Here is a 16,653-nt window from a genome sequence, read left to right on the forward strand (position 1 = left end):
TTTATTCAAAATTGTTGCTCTTGTTCGGGTCATTAGTTTGCTTTCTCAGGCGTCTTCGTCCAATGTGGCCTTGGCTGTGATTCAAGTGTGCCATCATAGTTTCCGGCAAGTTTCTATGCGCATGCGCGCGGATCAGGTGGAGTAGGGATTTCAGTCACCCTCCGAGGCCCAAATATGAACTAATAATAAAGTCAGAAAAAGACATGTTACAATGTGACAATAAATGATTTCACTGTATACCACTTATCTCTACTCTATCCCCATTTACTTAGTTTAATCTTTTCGCATTAGTGCTTAGTAGAACTTATAGGTTTAGTTTAAGCGACAGCATGTGCATTATCATGTGAGTTTCAAGTGGCCATTTTTAAAGCTATTGCGCAGCTGCAAAGTTTTCCCCCCAAGCACAGAAGGCGTCATACTGCGTAAATGCAGTAGACACATGCACAATGAAGTTTCTGCATTTTTGGCGGCCATTTTTAGACACTTGGGTTACTTGTTAGTAATACACATAGAAAAGCTTCCTCTCGATACAGTATGTTTGTATGTAATGCAATATTAGTATTTACAAGACATGTTGGTTATGTTGTTACATGTTATTTGAGAGGATTGCATACAAGCAAGTTTCTTCATTACGAAACCTTGCTCCATCAGGTGCGATAATTCGAGGATGTATGATTAGCAGCCAATTATACATTTCAAACTCAGAAATGGGGAATAGTAATTTCTGCACCAATTCCCAGAGTTTTTTCCTCCATTTCTAATTTGGTTGTAATCCATTATTCACACTAAATAAGGATCACTACAGCACTCTGTGTGGGGGCCCACATTAAAAAAAACTTAGCTGGAAAACTTATGAGGTAGCACGGCTTTAAGTGCTGCGGGTACCAGAAGGCAAATCCATATTACTGAGTCATAACTAGGCATAGGCCACATTTCAATTATATATGTATGGCAATTTACACTACCTGATCAAGAATTCTCAATTTTGGGGAGCGTTGCCTACAAGATGGAGAGATAGACGCGCCCGAGCAAAGCTCCAGCCAGGGCCTTTTTTAGATTCTGCCTAGTCCTGTACCAACGGCTGAAAACAATCCCCTCACACTCTGCAATGTAACCCTCCACATCTATCAACTGATTTTCCGACAGGAACAACGGAGCTGCTAGCCGCTCCGATCATTCCGGGCCAAGTTGACGAAAGAGAGCTACATCCACCCAAAATGGTGGCTGCTGTGATCGTAGGGGCCGAAGGAAAGCAGAGGTACCCAGAGTGAATGCTGTAGAAACCCCGGAGGAGTACGTCGTGTGGAGGCATGTGACACACCAGCAAATATAGGACCTGATTCACAAAAGTAATCTGAGACAAAATCCTAACTTTCCGACTTTCGGTATTCACAAAAGGCATTTAGGAGTACTAAAGTTAGGATTTTGTTTTAAGTTTGTCTTAGGTTTTGGTTTTAAGACAAAATCCTAACTTAAGTTTAACTTAAATGTAACTTAAGTTAGGATTTTGTCTTAAGACCAAAATTTAAGACAAACTTAAGACAAAATCCTAACTTTACTACTCCTAAATGCCTTTTGTGAATACCGAAAGTCGTAAAGTTAGGATTTTGTCTCAGATTACTTTTGTGAATCAGGCCCATAGTGCCTCTTCAACCCTGCATGCCGGACTTGTGGTGCAAGAAGGGCTGGGATCTGCTCATGTGGAGCGACACAACTGGGAAGTGAGAGACTGCGGCACCAGAGGTGACAGGCAGTGCCGGAGTTGGGAGTCTGGCACTGCGATACTCCCCTGGATGGTACCGATGCGAGGGGGGAACACCGGTTGAGTGATCGGACAGCAAGCAATGACTGCCTCCTAGGATCTGAGAGGCCCGTCGAGATCGTACGCTCCAACGGCCTCAGTGGTGCGGTGCCTCTACTGTGGTTGGCGCCTGCCTTTTCGAGACATCGGAGGACTGGCAGCCACCTCCCTGGGCTACCGGTGTGGAACTAGAACAAGAGAGACTGAAACAGCTGAAAACACTGCCTTGGAAGCAGCATCTTTGAAATCCTGGGGTGATTGGGGGAGATAAGGATACTATTAAGCCCAGGGAGGTGAGCGATTGACTGCATCAAGACAGGGGGCTTGAACTTGACACCCGGATCACCTGATCTGGCGGGCAGGACCAATCAGCGCAAACCCAAGACTCACACCGTAGGCACCAGCTGAAGGGAGAACGATCTTTGAACCAAAGAGAAAGTAAGTAAAATGTTTAATTAAAAATTAAATAATTAGAAAATGATGGGTGAAATAAATGCATACTTAAACCTTTTGTTCTTTTATTCTGCGTGCGAGCGTGCGTTTGAACTTCGTACTACAAACTGGCGTTAAAATGCCAGGTTCGAACTAACGCTGTCGTTATTGGACCCTTTGGACTAATGGCTATCGTACTAGGGTCATAGACCGCGTGGCAATAATGGAAGCTAGAAACTAAAGCCTATGCCCTGAGGAAAAATGTCATCCTACAGGAGATTCAGACACAATCAGAACTCTATTTCCGAGAAAATAGAGACACAGTTGAGTCAGCCACTAATCTTTGAGAGGCCTACAAGGCAGTGATGTAGGACAGGATCCAAAATATTATCGCCTACCACAAAAAGAAGGTGGCCAGAGAAGTGGAGGGATTAGAGCGATGTCTCCTAAAAGCCCATAATGCCCACTCACTGAGCCCTCTGAAACTGAGAAAGATAGAAGCCCTACAAGGTGAGAATGTAACACTAGTCACAGATGAGAAGCACAGTCAAATGTTGGCCACACAACATCACTTATATGAGGTCGGTGATAAAGGTGGGAAATTATTGGCCTGGCTGAGCTGCTGGGAAATGAATACTCCCTCGGTTCATCAGATCATGAGGGCGGAGGGCATCCTCTATAATACAGAAAGACAGGGAAATAATTGAGTAATTCTCGAAATATTATGAGCCCCTTTACAAAGACCGCCCACTGGCATACGTTGTCCAAATAGACATGTACCTAACAGACATTATCTTACAGTCCCTCTCTGGTGACGACTGCATGGCCCTGGAAGAAGACATTAACCTAGCAGAGGTCCAAAAGGCTATATTTTAAGTAAAATCAGGCAAAACCCCAGGATCTTACCCCCTCCCAGCAGCTGAGTTTTTCAAGAGACAGGTAGATATTTTGCACCCCCATTTGTTCCAGCTGTATTTAATGGCAAAGACGGAGGGCATTCTCCCTCCTGATCTGCACAAAGCCTCGATTGTAGTCATACACAAAGCTGTGAAGCCCCCAGACGTCTGTAGCTCCTATAGGCTGATCTCATTGATCAATACAAAAACTAAAGTCCTGACTACTGTCCTGGCAAATAAAGTCATAGGGGTTATTTCCCCCACTCATCCATGAAGACCAAACTAGATTTCTGCCCAGGCATTCCACCAGAGCAAATCTACTTAGTCTATATAACTGGATAATGGATGTCCCAGACAGGCTAGAACTGCATGACTGCATGTTTATGTATCATTAGATGCTGAAAAGGCCTTTAATGTGGTACATTGGCAGTTCATGATGCAGATTCTGAGGAGGATGGGATTTGGACAGGAGTTTATGGAGTGAATTGGTCTGCTATATGAGAAACCTACAGCCACAGTCAGAGTCAACAGAGCAATATCATCAGAATTCCCTATTAGGAGGGGAACTCATCAGGGCTGCCCACTTTCCCCCCTCCTGTTTGCCTTAACCCTGGAGCCGATGGCGTGTGTAGTCCGGAAACATTAGCACATTGAGGGTTTCTGGGTGGATGGTTCCCTGATCACAAAAGAAAAAGTGTAAATATATGCAGATGACATCCTGTTATACTTGGCAAATGGAGCCAATCCCTGGGTTGCCTCACACCTTTGAACAATATGGGGCACAATCTCGGTATAAGATAATCTGGGACAAATTTGTTCTCTACCCCATTGGAGGATATACTAGCCTGACTGACATGCCTGTTAGGCTCAGGGCAAACAGGGAGGGATTTAAATACTCAGGGGTCTACTCCACAGTCAACCATTGGAGGTGCACAGAGTGTAATGTCAACACAGTGTTGACAGCCTTTCATATAGACTCCAATCGCTGGAAGAAATGTCCCCTTATAATATTAGGAAGAGCAGTAATGTTCAAATGGATAACCCTTACTAAATTCTTATACGCCCTATATGTGTATTGTAGAAGCCCAGATGATATATTTGTCAAAATTGATGATGCACTTTGAAAATTACTGTGGAATGACAGGCACCCTAGAACAGCACTTCGGACGTTACAGCACAATTCCTATAACGGGGGATCACTCTACCAGATATCAAGGCATATTACTGGGCATCCCATTTACTGATGATAAATGATTGGGGGGTATATGGAGGGTAATCACCCTGCTCACACCTTGGAAAGAACACAATTCCAAACATGCTCATACCTCCACATGGGGGAAAGGGAACAAGAGGCTTATTGGCAACTAGCCAAGTGGCGAATGGGATGGAGCCAGATAATCACCTGGAAACTCCTCTATTTGTGGGACAATACTTTAAAGAGATAGGAAAATTGAAGGGGTATGTTGCCTGGGACTATATAGGTATCTCTACTATAGGGGATTTGCTTGAAAAGGGAGACCTGATGCCCTTCTCGTCCCAGCAGAAACAATTCAAACTCCATGACAATCAATGTTATAAATTCCTACAACTATTCCGTGCCTGGAAAGCAGAGAATATTCCTCTGGACATCTCGGAATACGTTCCCCTAGAAGGCAGACGTCTAATGGGTGAAATACAGGAGAAAGCAGTCTTCCACAAATATAAAACTAACAATAATAACACACCTGAAACCATGCTAAAGCTAAGAACCACATGAGAAACTGAGGTTCGTGAAATAGAGGACTTGGATTGGGAGGCTGTGTTAATGTTCCCTCAAGAGATCGCGATTAAATCTAGGTTGCACCTCAGGCAGCTCAGAATACTCAATAGGACCTATTATGATAGCATCCTTGTCCACAGAATGGGTAGAGCAGACGCAGGAATGTCTTCGCTGTGGAAGGAGTCTAGGGGACTACATTCACACAATATGGATGTTCCCAGTCCTTTGTTCATTCTGACAAAAGATAATATGGGAACTCAGTGCGATACTAGGGACACCTATACCGGAGGATCCTAAGTACGTACTCCTGGGTATCCCCAATTACTTGGATCTCCCACATATGAAATTATTATTCTGTAACTTGGGTTTGGTAGTGGTTAAAAGGGACCTGGCTAGTTATTGGGGAGCCCCAGAAATGCCCACCATGAGTGAATGGAGATGGGGAATGGATGTTTATATGGTAGCAGAGAGGGTAACATATAAATGTAGGGGCTGTCCATGTAGGTTTCGCAAGAAATGTGGAAGCTGGATCTCACACTATGGGCTGGAACAGCTTGATGAAGCTGAATCTGAGTCAGTATCATAAAATCACTGATATGAATAGTACGGTTTACTATGTCCATCTATTTACAGATTTATTGATGTTTTTTTCTCTGAAGGTGTTTATCCTCTATTGTGAAACCTTCTGATGTATTAATGTCCTTTCACAATGTTACGTTGTTTGCAATGTGCAACAACTGGTGTCCCTTTTGGAATGACCTTCAAAACAATAAATAAAAAATAAAAATAAGACAAAGAATTTACAATTTACCTCTACTTGCCATATGTGTTTTTGATATCAAATTAGACACCGGGGGTAGGGGAGTGGCATCTGATGTAGGAGATTTTTGTACCAGGTAGTTGACCTCTGCATAGTACAGTTTGCATTATTTTAGTGTAATCGTGTGCACTGCCCCAGTATGTGCCAGAGGCATCGAGTTAAGGGTAGGCCCTGGCGCAAACCGAGACATTGCGCCAGATCTATTATTTGCACACAAACAGTAGCCATGAAGACTCCCTGGGTGAAGCTAGTACATTTTCACGTGCGATGTCTGTAAAATGAGTGTTTTGATTTGGATTATAGCTTTCCATTGAAAAGTGTCTCAAGATACAGCATCAGTCTTTCAGAGTTTAGTAACCTGGGATCTTTTTCCTTCTTTCCTAGGATATCTCACTATGGCCTCTGTGGAAGGTAAGAAGATCAACCTGTTGTTTGCCCCAGCTGTCCATGCTCATGGTGTGAAAACAGGAATGAGACAAGATAGTATGTTGCTGACTTCATCAGAGCTTCAGTTAAGGCCATTTTGCATACTTCTAACACCAGAAAAAAAGAAAACCTTTTCTGCAAATCGAAGCCAGATAGTCAACTATTTCAATACATTTCTAGGTGTTTAGTCCACCCCATACATTTAGAGCTGTAATTATAAAAGGTGAGAAACTGTGGCTGTGAATTAGAGCTGCAAATTATAAGTACCTTCAATTTTTCTGAGGTGTCTTCTTGTTGCCACACTTCAGCTTTGTAATGTACAATATGTTAAAAAAATGTTTTCGACATCTAGTTGTCTACTTTTTATAATACAGTGCAACCAGTGCAGGAAATGAGTGGAATCCCACCAAAACCCAGTCCTAAAAGCTACTTGTGGGTTCAGGTGACACAGTGAAATATGCCGAATTTGTACTAGAGTCATTTTCTGACATGGCAACACATTTCAGCAGAGCCCCCACGTTGTCTGCTTTGTGTTCGGAGCTGGGGGTTTCCTATTTTCTCTTCTTATATGGTCATCAGATCTCGTTTTAATTTAATATCATCCTGGCTGGCAGCTATCTGGAAACTGACACCTATACGTCAATGCAATGGAAGGTAAACAAGCATTGGTAAATTCAATAGGTTTCGCCAATGTGATTAATAATAAGCTGTTTTTGTTGTAAGTTGTAGCTTGCTGAGTAGTTGTGCACCATGAGTTACAGAAAGTCTGTTAAAGTGTTATGACTTGTTTATGCACAAAAAGGCAATATATTGTGCTGCGACAAGTGATATAGTGCGGGTGAGTAATAGCAAGATTCTTAAAATTGAAATGAAAGAGGGAATTAATAGAACTAATTGATGTCATATCAATTTTAGAGAAGTTCTGGCAATTTTTGGGCCCGATGCCACTGCATCTGCTGCACAATTCAAATCATGGTCCTGTAGCCTATAAGGTAACTGTACTTGTCACTGCCTGTTTAGTAATACAATATTGCAATATTAGCTGTTTAGAAGGGTTCCTAGAGCTTTGGGCCCCGGTGTGTCTCTGCAAACGCTGCTCCATTGAAATCATGACCCTACTGCCTGTAAGGTAACTGCACTTGTGACTGCTTATTTAGTAGTTAAATGCAGCAATATTTGGTGTTTAGAGGTTTTCTGACAACTTTTGGCCCTGGTGCCACTGCACCTGCAGCACCATTAAAATCATGGCCCTAGTGCCTGCTATATAACTTCATGTGTGACTGCCTGTTTAGTGGTAATATTTAGCAATATTCTGCGTTTAGTGGGGTCCCTAGAGCTTTTGGCCCCAGTGCCAGTGCACCTGCTGCACCTTTCAAATCAAGCTCCTTTTAACTGCAAAATAACTGCAATTAAGTCTGTCTGTATAATAGTAAAAAATAGCAATATTAGGTGTTTAGAGGAGTTCTGACAACTTTTGGGTCCGGTGCCACTGCACCTGCTGCACCATTCAAATCATGACCCTGTTGTCCACAAGGTAACTGCACTTATGACTGCCTGTTTAGTAGTAAATATAGCAATATTAGGTGTTTAGTGGGGTGCCTAGAGCTTTTGGTCCTTGCGCTACTGCCCCTGCTGCACCATTCAAATATTGACCCTATTGCATGCAAGATAAATGCACCATTCAAATCAGGTCCTTTTCAACTGTAAGATAACTGCACTTGTGACTGCCTGCTTAGTAGTCATATTTAGCAATAATATGGGTTTAGTGGGTCGCTCGAGCATTCGGCCCCAGAGCCAGTGCACTTGCTGCATCATTCAAATCAAGTACCTTTTTAACTGCAAGGTAACTGCAATTGTGACTGTCTGCTTAGTAGTCAAATATAGCAATATTATGTGTTTGGAAGAGTTCCGACAACTTTTGGACCCAGTGCTACTGGACCTGCTGCACCATTCAAATCATCATTACCCTGTTGACTTCAAGATAACTGCACTTGTGACTGCCTGTTTAGTAGTAAAATATAGCAATATTAGTCTTTAGTGAAGCTATGAGCATGTTGGGCCTGGTGCCACTGCACCTGCTGCACCATTCGAAAATCATGACCCTGTTGCCTGCAAGGTAACTGCACTTGTAGCTGCCCGTTTAGTAGTAAAATATTGCATAGCTCTTGTATAATACCTTTATTTTTAATGCACAATGTTTATTACAACATTTAGAATTTGATCATTGTGACCAAAGAGATTATGTTGAAAAAATGAATCCGGTAATGGCTACAAAGTGCGAAGAAATGCACTAAGGCATGAATTGGAAATGCCATAAAGGTTGTAAGGCTAAAGCATCTGCTTTTCACAACTAAGTAATAAAAATCAAGCATTCTAGCATCCTGTTAGAAGCTGTCTGCCTTTTCCATGGGAAGAGATTTTATCTTGACAGTGAATGGGGCTTAAACAGTGTGAAGAGCTTTAGTAAAAGTATCGTAATTGGTGCAGCTACGGGAAGTTAACAAAAAAAAGTTCCACACAAAAGAGAATGAACACAGTAATTCGGCTTTGGGAACTGATAAGAGCCCCCTTTTAAGATATATTACATACAAGAGATTTCACAAACGCTGTGCATACGAAGCCTAAAAAGGCACACAGCTTTTTATCACTTCATAGATACTTATAAGAAACTACAATTTGGAGATAGTTTTCTAACTTTGGTCAGTCCCTATATCTAAGACGTGTTCTTGCATTGCGAGAAAGCCAGGTGTAACTGTGTGTATAATTACACAAAAAGTATTGAAATGGCACTTACTAATTTATTTTTTCATTCTTTCATGGAGCTACCTATCCCAGTGGAGAGAGTAGAAGAGCTTTACACCACACTTATAAACACCCAAACACATACAAAATAAATCATACAGGGAATGTTACATAAGACAATGAGGGTTATACAGTGTAGGAGTCACATTTAGTCTATACTTGTAGATGTTACATGTTATGTGCATGGTCAGCTGCAACACGAAGTCAGGATTCAAATTGAAGTTCAGTAGTTGGGGGTCGCTTAGCAAGACTTTATTAATACCCAAACTAACCCTTCATTGCAAACTTAAAATTTTAACAAATTGAGAAAAAAAAAATAAGGAATTAATCCACGACTTGCAGTTTGTATGCAGCTCTTTGATGACAGTTAATAGCAAACTGTGTGATATTAGAAGGATTGCACCTTATGAACTGGAAATAAGAAAAGGATCTCTGTGTCAGAAGCAATGCCCACCTACATACGTACAGAAAATATAAATCTGTGATTTACATGTTACACGGTGTGCTCTGCAGCAGGTACATTAAACCTCTAGTCTATTTTATGAGTCTAAACTGTGACTAGACAAATGAGAGATCTCTGTAGAAACTGAATTAATCACCAGAGTTACCTTACCATTAATAATATCCCATGAGATTTGCTAGGAACACAAATATCTCTGAAGCAGATGTCCCATCTCATAGGACATTTTAAATTGCAGCCTCTTTGTGACCAACTAAGAAGGTTGGAACAGATTTACTGTCACATTTGCCTTTGTTGCCAAGTTAAACAATAAATGTATTAGTTGACTGTCAGACTCTGCTTTTCATGACTCTGGCCTTCATGACCCCACTCCCTTTTTTCCACCACACCTCGGCACCCAATTGATGTATTTTTTTCCAGTTCCAGCACTGAGTGCCTACTGCTACAGTCATCAATGGAAATCAAACTGCACCATTTAGCACAATTTACGTCATCCACCCACAGTGTAACACTAAGGTCACAGTCCTGAATCCCAGTGGTCCAGCTTTGCCTCCTGGAAATACGAAAACAAAGATACAGATTCATAAGGGTTTTGTTGTGAGTAGGTGTGACTTATTATTGTGGTACTCCTGGCTCACTTCTGGCATACAGGAGTAAGCCAGGAGTACTAGAAGAGTAAGTAACAGTAAAATCTTTGTAAAACATGCCCTGGGTTGGATAATTGTGCAGTTTGCCCTTGCAATGCTCAGAAGGCACAGCAAAGGTCACAGTATATATAAAGGATTTCATGAGCGGCGGCTGGCATCTAGGAAGAGTGGGAGGGCGGGCAAATGGGTGGTGGGTGGGTGCAAGCATGCAACATGAGTGGTGACTGTAAATGAAAAGAAATAGCCAGTGACCTTGCTTGCTCCCCAACGTCCTCCCGCCAGTCCGTGTTCATCTCTATCTCCTCCAGGCTCCAAGGGCACCAGCAAATTCCCCTATCCAATCCTGGCTCTAGTCTCATGCTGGCAACCAGCATGAGAGCAGTGCCAGGATTGGAGCGATCAGCTTTTCCCAGCGCTCTTGAGATCACTGGAGGCCTGTGCTTTGTCTAACCCAGTTGTCTAAGACAGCTGGGTTACAGAGGTTTAAAATGCGCATGTCTGGCTGGCCATTGCAAAATGGCCAGCCAAAGAGACATGCGCACTTTAAACTATGCACAGAAAGCCCACCATTCATCCCTGCAGTTACTGCAACTCAGCAGGCCCTGCCTCGTCTTGACTCTAGATTAGGAGCGGGTTGAAGACAAATAAAATGGTAATGAATTAACTTAATTACCATTTTGTTTTTTGTCTCTGGGGCTTTTCTGGGGGCATTTCAGTGGGGTGACACTCCTCCATTCTAATGGAGGAGCTGCCCCTGGCATTTCATATAATAATAATAATAATAATAATAATAATAATAATAATAATAATAATAATAATAATAATAATAATAATAATAATAAATAATGACCATATAGCAAAAAAGGGCATTCGAACACACGTGCTGGGAATATAAAACTGTATGCCATACAATAGCAACTGTAATGTACCAATGCCACATTCACAATGCACACCTCACTTGTCAAGCAATTTCGAAGTATACGCAATGGACAAAAAATAAGTGATGCTGTAAATGCCACTGTGAGATTCTGGTGAGATAATAAACCACTTAACCTTCGGTTGAGTGTTTGTCGATAACACCCGAAACCCAAGATGGCTTAATAGATTTATAATTCACAAGATCCTGACATCAATCGATCAAAATAATTTCTTTAGGCTCAAAGTACAGAACAATAAACAGCAATAAAACATTATTTACAACAGAAACAAAATGAGCAAAAACAATACCTATAAGACCATTCAGCATACAATTCATTAGTACGAAACTAAAAACAACAGATGAATGTTCAAAGCAAATTAAACGATTAAAACCGGGTCGGCCTTTCAGAATTAATTACGAGTTAATACAAGGTCAGTGCTAATGCAACATATCAACCAGAATAATTTTCATCCATAATCTTAATGATAAATTACTCCCAGTTGTGGCAGGCAACTTGCAATTCAAACCTCCCCCCTGCATTACTATTCAGAAGCGACACAAAAGTGTGGAGATGGGACAGCTGAATAACATGTCCTAAAATGTTTTTGCGAATGATCATAGAATAAAATTTTTAAAAAAGGTCAAAATATGAATACTGGTTTGAGAAGATAAATGATCACACTTACAAAAGTCTTTAGGATTCGTATGAAAAATATACTCCTTAGACGAGAGAAACAAACGTGTTAAAAGAGTAAAATAAACTCTAACACAGCTTTTCTTTAATTCAACAATGTATCTCCAAGATGGCACCTCGCGGTTGTCTACTTTTCAACAATCCTTTCGTAGCCTTCCTGATGGCCTGAAGGTCGTTAAAATAAATCTGGCAACCAAAGTCCTTATTTTCAGCTCTTGCTTACTTATACCAAGGAATCTTATGCAACTAAACAAGTGAAAGACGGTCAGACAATATATCCCTATTCAGAGTTGCTGCTGGGTTAATCCATAGAGATTGCCTATGCAGAATGGAGGCCATTTTGAGGTGCTCTTGGGCATGCTCCAGACCTTTGTGAAAAGCAAAGTCAAAGTCTTGCTGTGTTTGTATCTGGTCCATTATACAGTGATGACCCCAATAGCCGGTTACAGCCAGGCCGTACTGGGGAACCAATAACATCCCTGGCAAAAATGCTTAAGTCAGCCCTGCTGCCTTCATCTCCTCGTGCAATCTCTCTCTTTCAGCCCATTCATTCATTCGCTTTTTCTAAACCTTGTCCCTCCCTTCTTTTAGGTTCCACCTTCATAGCACTTGCGCTGTGCTTGTGAAATATCTTGTATTTAATAGTTTTAAAAGGGGGCTCTTATCAGTTCCCATTGCCGAATCAATGTGTTCGCTTTTGTGTGGAACTTTTTTTTCTGTTAACTTCCCCTGGCTGCACCCATTTATGATAGTTCTACTAAAGCTGTTCACACCGTTTAAGCCTCATTAACTGTCAAGATAAGGTTTCTTCCTACAAAAAGGCAGACAGCTTCTAACAGTATGCTGGAATGCTTGATTTTTATTACTTAGCTGTGTAAAGCAGATGCTTTAGCCTTAGAATGTTTGTGGCATTTCCTGTTTATGCCTCAGGACCTTTCTTTGCATTTTGTAGGCATTATTGCATTGATTTTTTCCACTTAATCTATGTGGTCAGTATGACCAAATTCTAAATGTTGTAATATACAATGTGCATTAAAATCAAAGTTAATATAAAAGAGCAATGTATATTTTAAAATTAAACCGGCAGCCACAAGTGCAGTTACCTTGCAGTTAAACGGGACTTGATATGAATGGTGCAGCAGGTGCTGTGACACTGGGGCCAAAAGCTTTAGGGACCCCACTAAACAGCTACATTTGCTATATTTTACTACTAAACAGGCAGTTACCAGTGCAGTTACCTTGCAGGTGCAGTGGCACTGGGCCCAAAAGTTGTCAGAACTCCTCTAAACCCCTAGTATTGCAATATTTCGCTACTTTACAGGCAGTCACAATTTCCATTACCTTGCAGTAAATAGAGGCTTGATTTAAATGGTGCAGCAGGTGCAGTGGCACCAGGGCCAAAAGTTGTCATAACTCCAATAAACACCAAATATTGCTATATTTTACTCCTAAACGGGCAGTCACAAGTGCAGTTATCTAGCAAGTGCTATGGTCATGATTTCAATAGCGCAGCAGGTGCAGTGGCACCTGGACCAAAAGCTTCATGCACCTCACTAAACACAATTATTGCTATATTTAACAACTAAACAGGCAGTCACAAGTGCAGCTAACATTCGGACACTGGAGTCATGATTTGAATGGTGCAGCAGCTGCAGTTGCACTGGGCCCAAAAGTTGTCAGAATTCCACCAAACACCTAATATTTCTATATTTTACACCTAAACAGTTATCTAGCAAGCACTAGGGTCATGATTTCAATAGTGCAGCAGGTGCAGTGGCACCAGGACCAAAAGCTCCAGGCATCCCCCTTAACACCTAATATTGCTATATTTTGTTCCTAAACAGGCAACCACAAGTGCAGTTACCTTGCAGACAACAAGGTCATGTTTAGAATGATGCAGCAGGTGCAGTAGTAACAGGCACAAAAGTTGTCAGAACTCCTCTAAACACATAATACTGCTATTTTTAATACTACACAGGCAGTCAGAATTGCAGTTAAAAGGGAGTTGATTTAAATGGTGCAGCAGGTGCAGTGGCACTGGGGCCAAAAGCTCTAGGGACCCCACTAAACCCAGATTATTGCTAAAATGTAAAACTAAAAAGACAGTCACAAGTGTATTTATATAGCAGACAATACCATCATGATTTGAATGGTGCAGCAGGTGCAGTGGCACCAGGCCCAAAAGTTGTCAGAACTCCTCTAAACAACTAATAGTGTTATATGTTGCTACTATACAGGCAGTCACAATTGCAGTTATCTTACTCTATCTCTGTGTAAGCCTTCCCTTGCCCGCTGCAATTAACCTTGGGGAGCTGAGGAAAGTGACAGAGACACCAGGAGCGACCCTGAGCTCTGAAAACTGGCCTCCAAGGGCTCCCGCCAACCAGAGAAATGCCCGGTGGGAAAAAAAGCCTGTCCCGCCCAGATTATGGCACTGTAAGAAAATTAAAATTTAAGTAAAATAAAGGGTAGGGCATTGGATGGTTGACTGAGTCAACATGTTACATCTCATTTCTAAGTGACAAACTTTGCAATATGAAGTACTTACCACAACTATTAAATACCTCAACCTGAGGAAATGGTAATTACAAGGTGTGGTAAATACCTCACCCCAACCGGTCCTACTTGTAATTAAACCCAATGGCATATTACCATCACACTTGTATGGCCACAGTCACGCAAGGAAAAAAAAGTCTGCAGTTAAGCTATTAGAAAAAGGTATTAAAAAGTGTGGATATCTGAATCACACAAGTACACCTAGAAACAGGCATCTGCAAAATCTAAAATGCACAAAAAACATTAACGCACCCAAACATGCAGACATTCAGAGTGTGAATTCCAATTTAACTATCACAACATATAAAGCAAAACATAACTTTTAGCTCAACAAAACACATGAAGCTATAATCTGATAAAAATATACATAGCAGAAAAAAGGAAAGCATAAATCAGGACAGGTGAGACCTCCAACAGGAGAAAATCACCACATCACCATCAGTGAATATCATAAAACAGGTTGGAAAGCACTTGGGAATACAGCAACTACATGTTCACAGCAAATTCTATTGCCTGCAGCAACTACAAATTCACTGGCAATTCTATCAACTACAATTTTCAATGTAAGAATAAACTTGTACACAATGGACTATGCCAATATGGGGAACGTGCAAAAACATCAAAATCATGTGAAAATGGAACTCCAACTATCATGCATAATCATGTTAAACTTTAGAAGGAGAGCACACAAATCTAGAAGGAGAACATTCTCAGTATAGAGTCACCAGGAGAGCACAAAGAGATGATTCAGAGAGAACCAGGCACCACATGGGATTTCCCACATCTCATCATTCTCTACCGCCCACACAAAAAAATCACACCTCACACCGTGACCGTGGAGCCAAAGCTTCTTTGCACTTTACAGTGTTATGCCACTGTATCCACACTGGTCTTGCCAGAGACACAATCTGTGTGCACAGTTGTTGGGATGAGAATGTCCTCTGCATGGTGCACAGTCACGCCCCCTCTTCTGAGTGGCCAATTGTGAGCACTATGTATACTGGTTTCTGGATTTTTTGTTCCGGCTTCAATCTAATCTAGACTGCATGTGAAGGCTTAGGTGTGTCCCTTGTAGGGGTGCACAAAGCACACTATCCATAGTGACAGAGGAGCACTGTCTCTTTTCAAGTGTGTAACGCAGTTTTGACAGCTCTTTTTTATTGATCCCAGTGTGACCAGACCTTTTATCTGTGTCACAGAAGTGGTAGCCTACAAACCCATTGGTATACATTTCTGCTGCCACAAGAAAACTCCAATCCCTCTACTGATAACCCAAGTGCACATGTTTATGTATGTGTGTGGTCTGCACATTACACACATTGTAAATGTTTGAGTGACCCATAGCGAAGGCCTGTGGACTCCATTTTGGAAGCTCCTTGCCAGTTCATCTGAACAACGAGGTGAGATTACTTTCCCTGACAGAAGAAGTGTATTGCTGACATTCCTGAGACCAGAAGGATGAAATATAGGAAATGAAGCGGAGAAAGAAAAGACAAGCTCCTTTTATAAATTCAATGAGGCTATTTTGCTGCAGAGAGCTGTTGATTAGTTCACCTAAGACCTGCCACTTGGTGGATAGTACAAACAGTTCCTGTTGTCAGAGTGGAAAGGAACCTGTAGAAAAGGATCAGCCATTTGTCTCTCTCATTGATCACTGTCAGGTGTGATTGTAAGAGCCAGGGGCAGAATGTTCACACCTCTTTGTGCCTCTGTTGTGGATACTTCAAACTGGAGATGACCCTTATGTGAGGAGCATCACTCTAAGCAAATGCTGAGCCTGGACAACAACCTGAGGCCCACATAAAAGAAGAGCCCAACGTGAACCGGTTCTGAAAGTGAAGTCAGAGAGTGCACATCTCTTGTCTGCTGTACATGTATAAGAGTGGGAGCTGTCATCACACTCGTGGATCCAGTCCCAAATTGTCTTTGACCAAGGAGGAGGTACTCCGCAGAGGACGAACGGACTACTGCAAAACCTAGGTTGGTGTCTGACAGCCAGCTTCCAAAAGGTGAGGCAATATCACTTGGAGTCTGACCTGAAAGAACTTGCTTTCCTTGGCTGCCTGGATGGTCCTGCCTGGAAGAAGATGGAAGGAGCAAGCCAACCCTGCAGGAGGAGCAGACTACCGGTGGTCAAGAGTAGTAGACTACAGTGCTGTGGATTCATTTGACAGAGACTCATGGGAGCCTGAGTTGTGTGCTCTCAGCTTGGAGCCAGTCACTCTTGTTGAAGCAGAGGATTCACAGTACTGTCACAGTGTGCCTGAGCAACTAGTGCCAGTTAAAAAGAAACCTCTGTAAGCCTGTGGCACCTGCCTCAAGTGTGGCCAAATGGACTTTCATTCTGGATACCCCTGCAGCACTTGCCCAATGTGTGCCCATATGAACCATGCTGCTAGGAGTGAAGTTGTTATCTCAAGGCACTTGTCACTGTGTGCCAG

At 41.9% G+C, this 16,653-nt stretch overlaps 1 protein-coding gene across 1 annotated transcript in view; it reads left to right on the forward strand.

Annotated features, from left to right (window-relative positions):
• Positions 1 to 16,653, forward strand: part of LOC146811668 (serine protease 33-like) — a 211,147-nt gene that overhangs the window by 13,910 nt on the left and 180,584 nt on the right. Inside the window, exon 2 of the mRNA XM_085618641.1 lies at positions 6,093 to 6,119. Within this exon, the coding sequence (XP_085474767.1) occupies positions 6,093 to 6,119 (27 nt within the window). The remainder of the gene's footprint in view (positions 1 to 6,092; positions 6,120 to 16,653) is intronic.

Source organism: Triturus cristatus, chromosome 7 (genome assembly GCF_964204655.1).
Source record: "Triturus cristatus chromosome 7, aTriCri1.1, whole genome shotgun sequence".
Taxonomy (NCBI): Eukaryota; Metazoa; Chordata; class Amphibia; order Caudata; family Salamandridae; genus Triturus; species Triturus cristatus.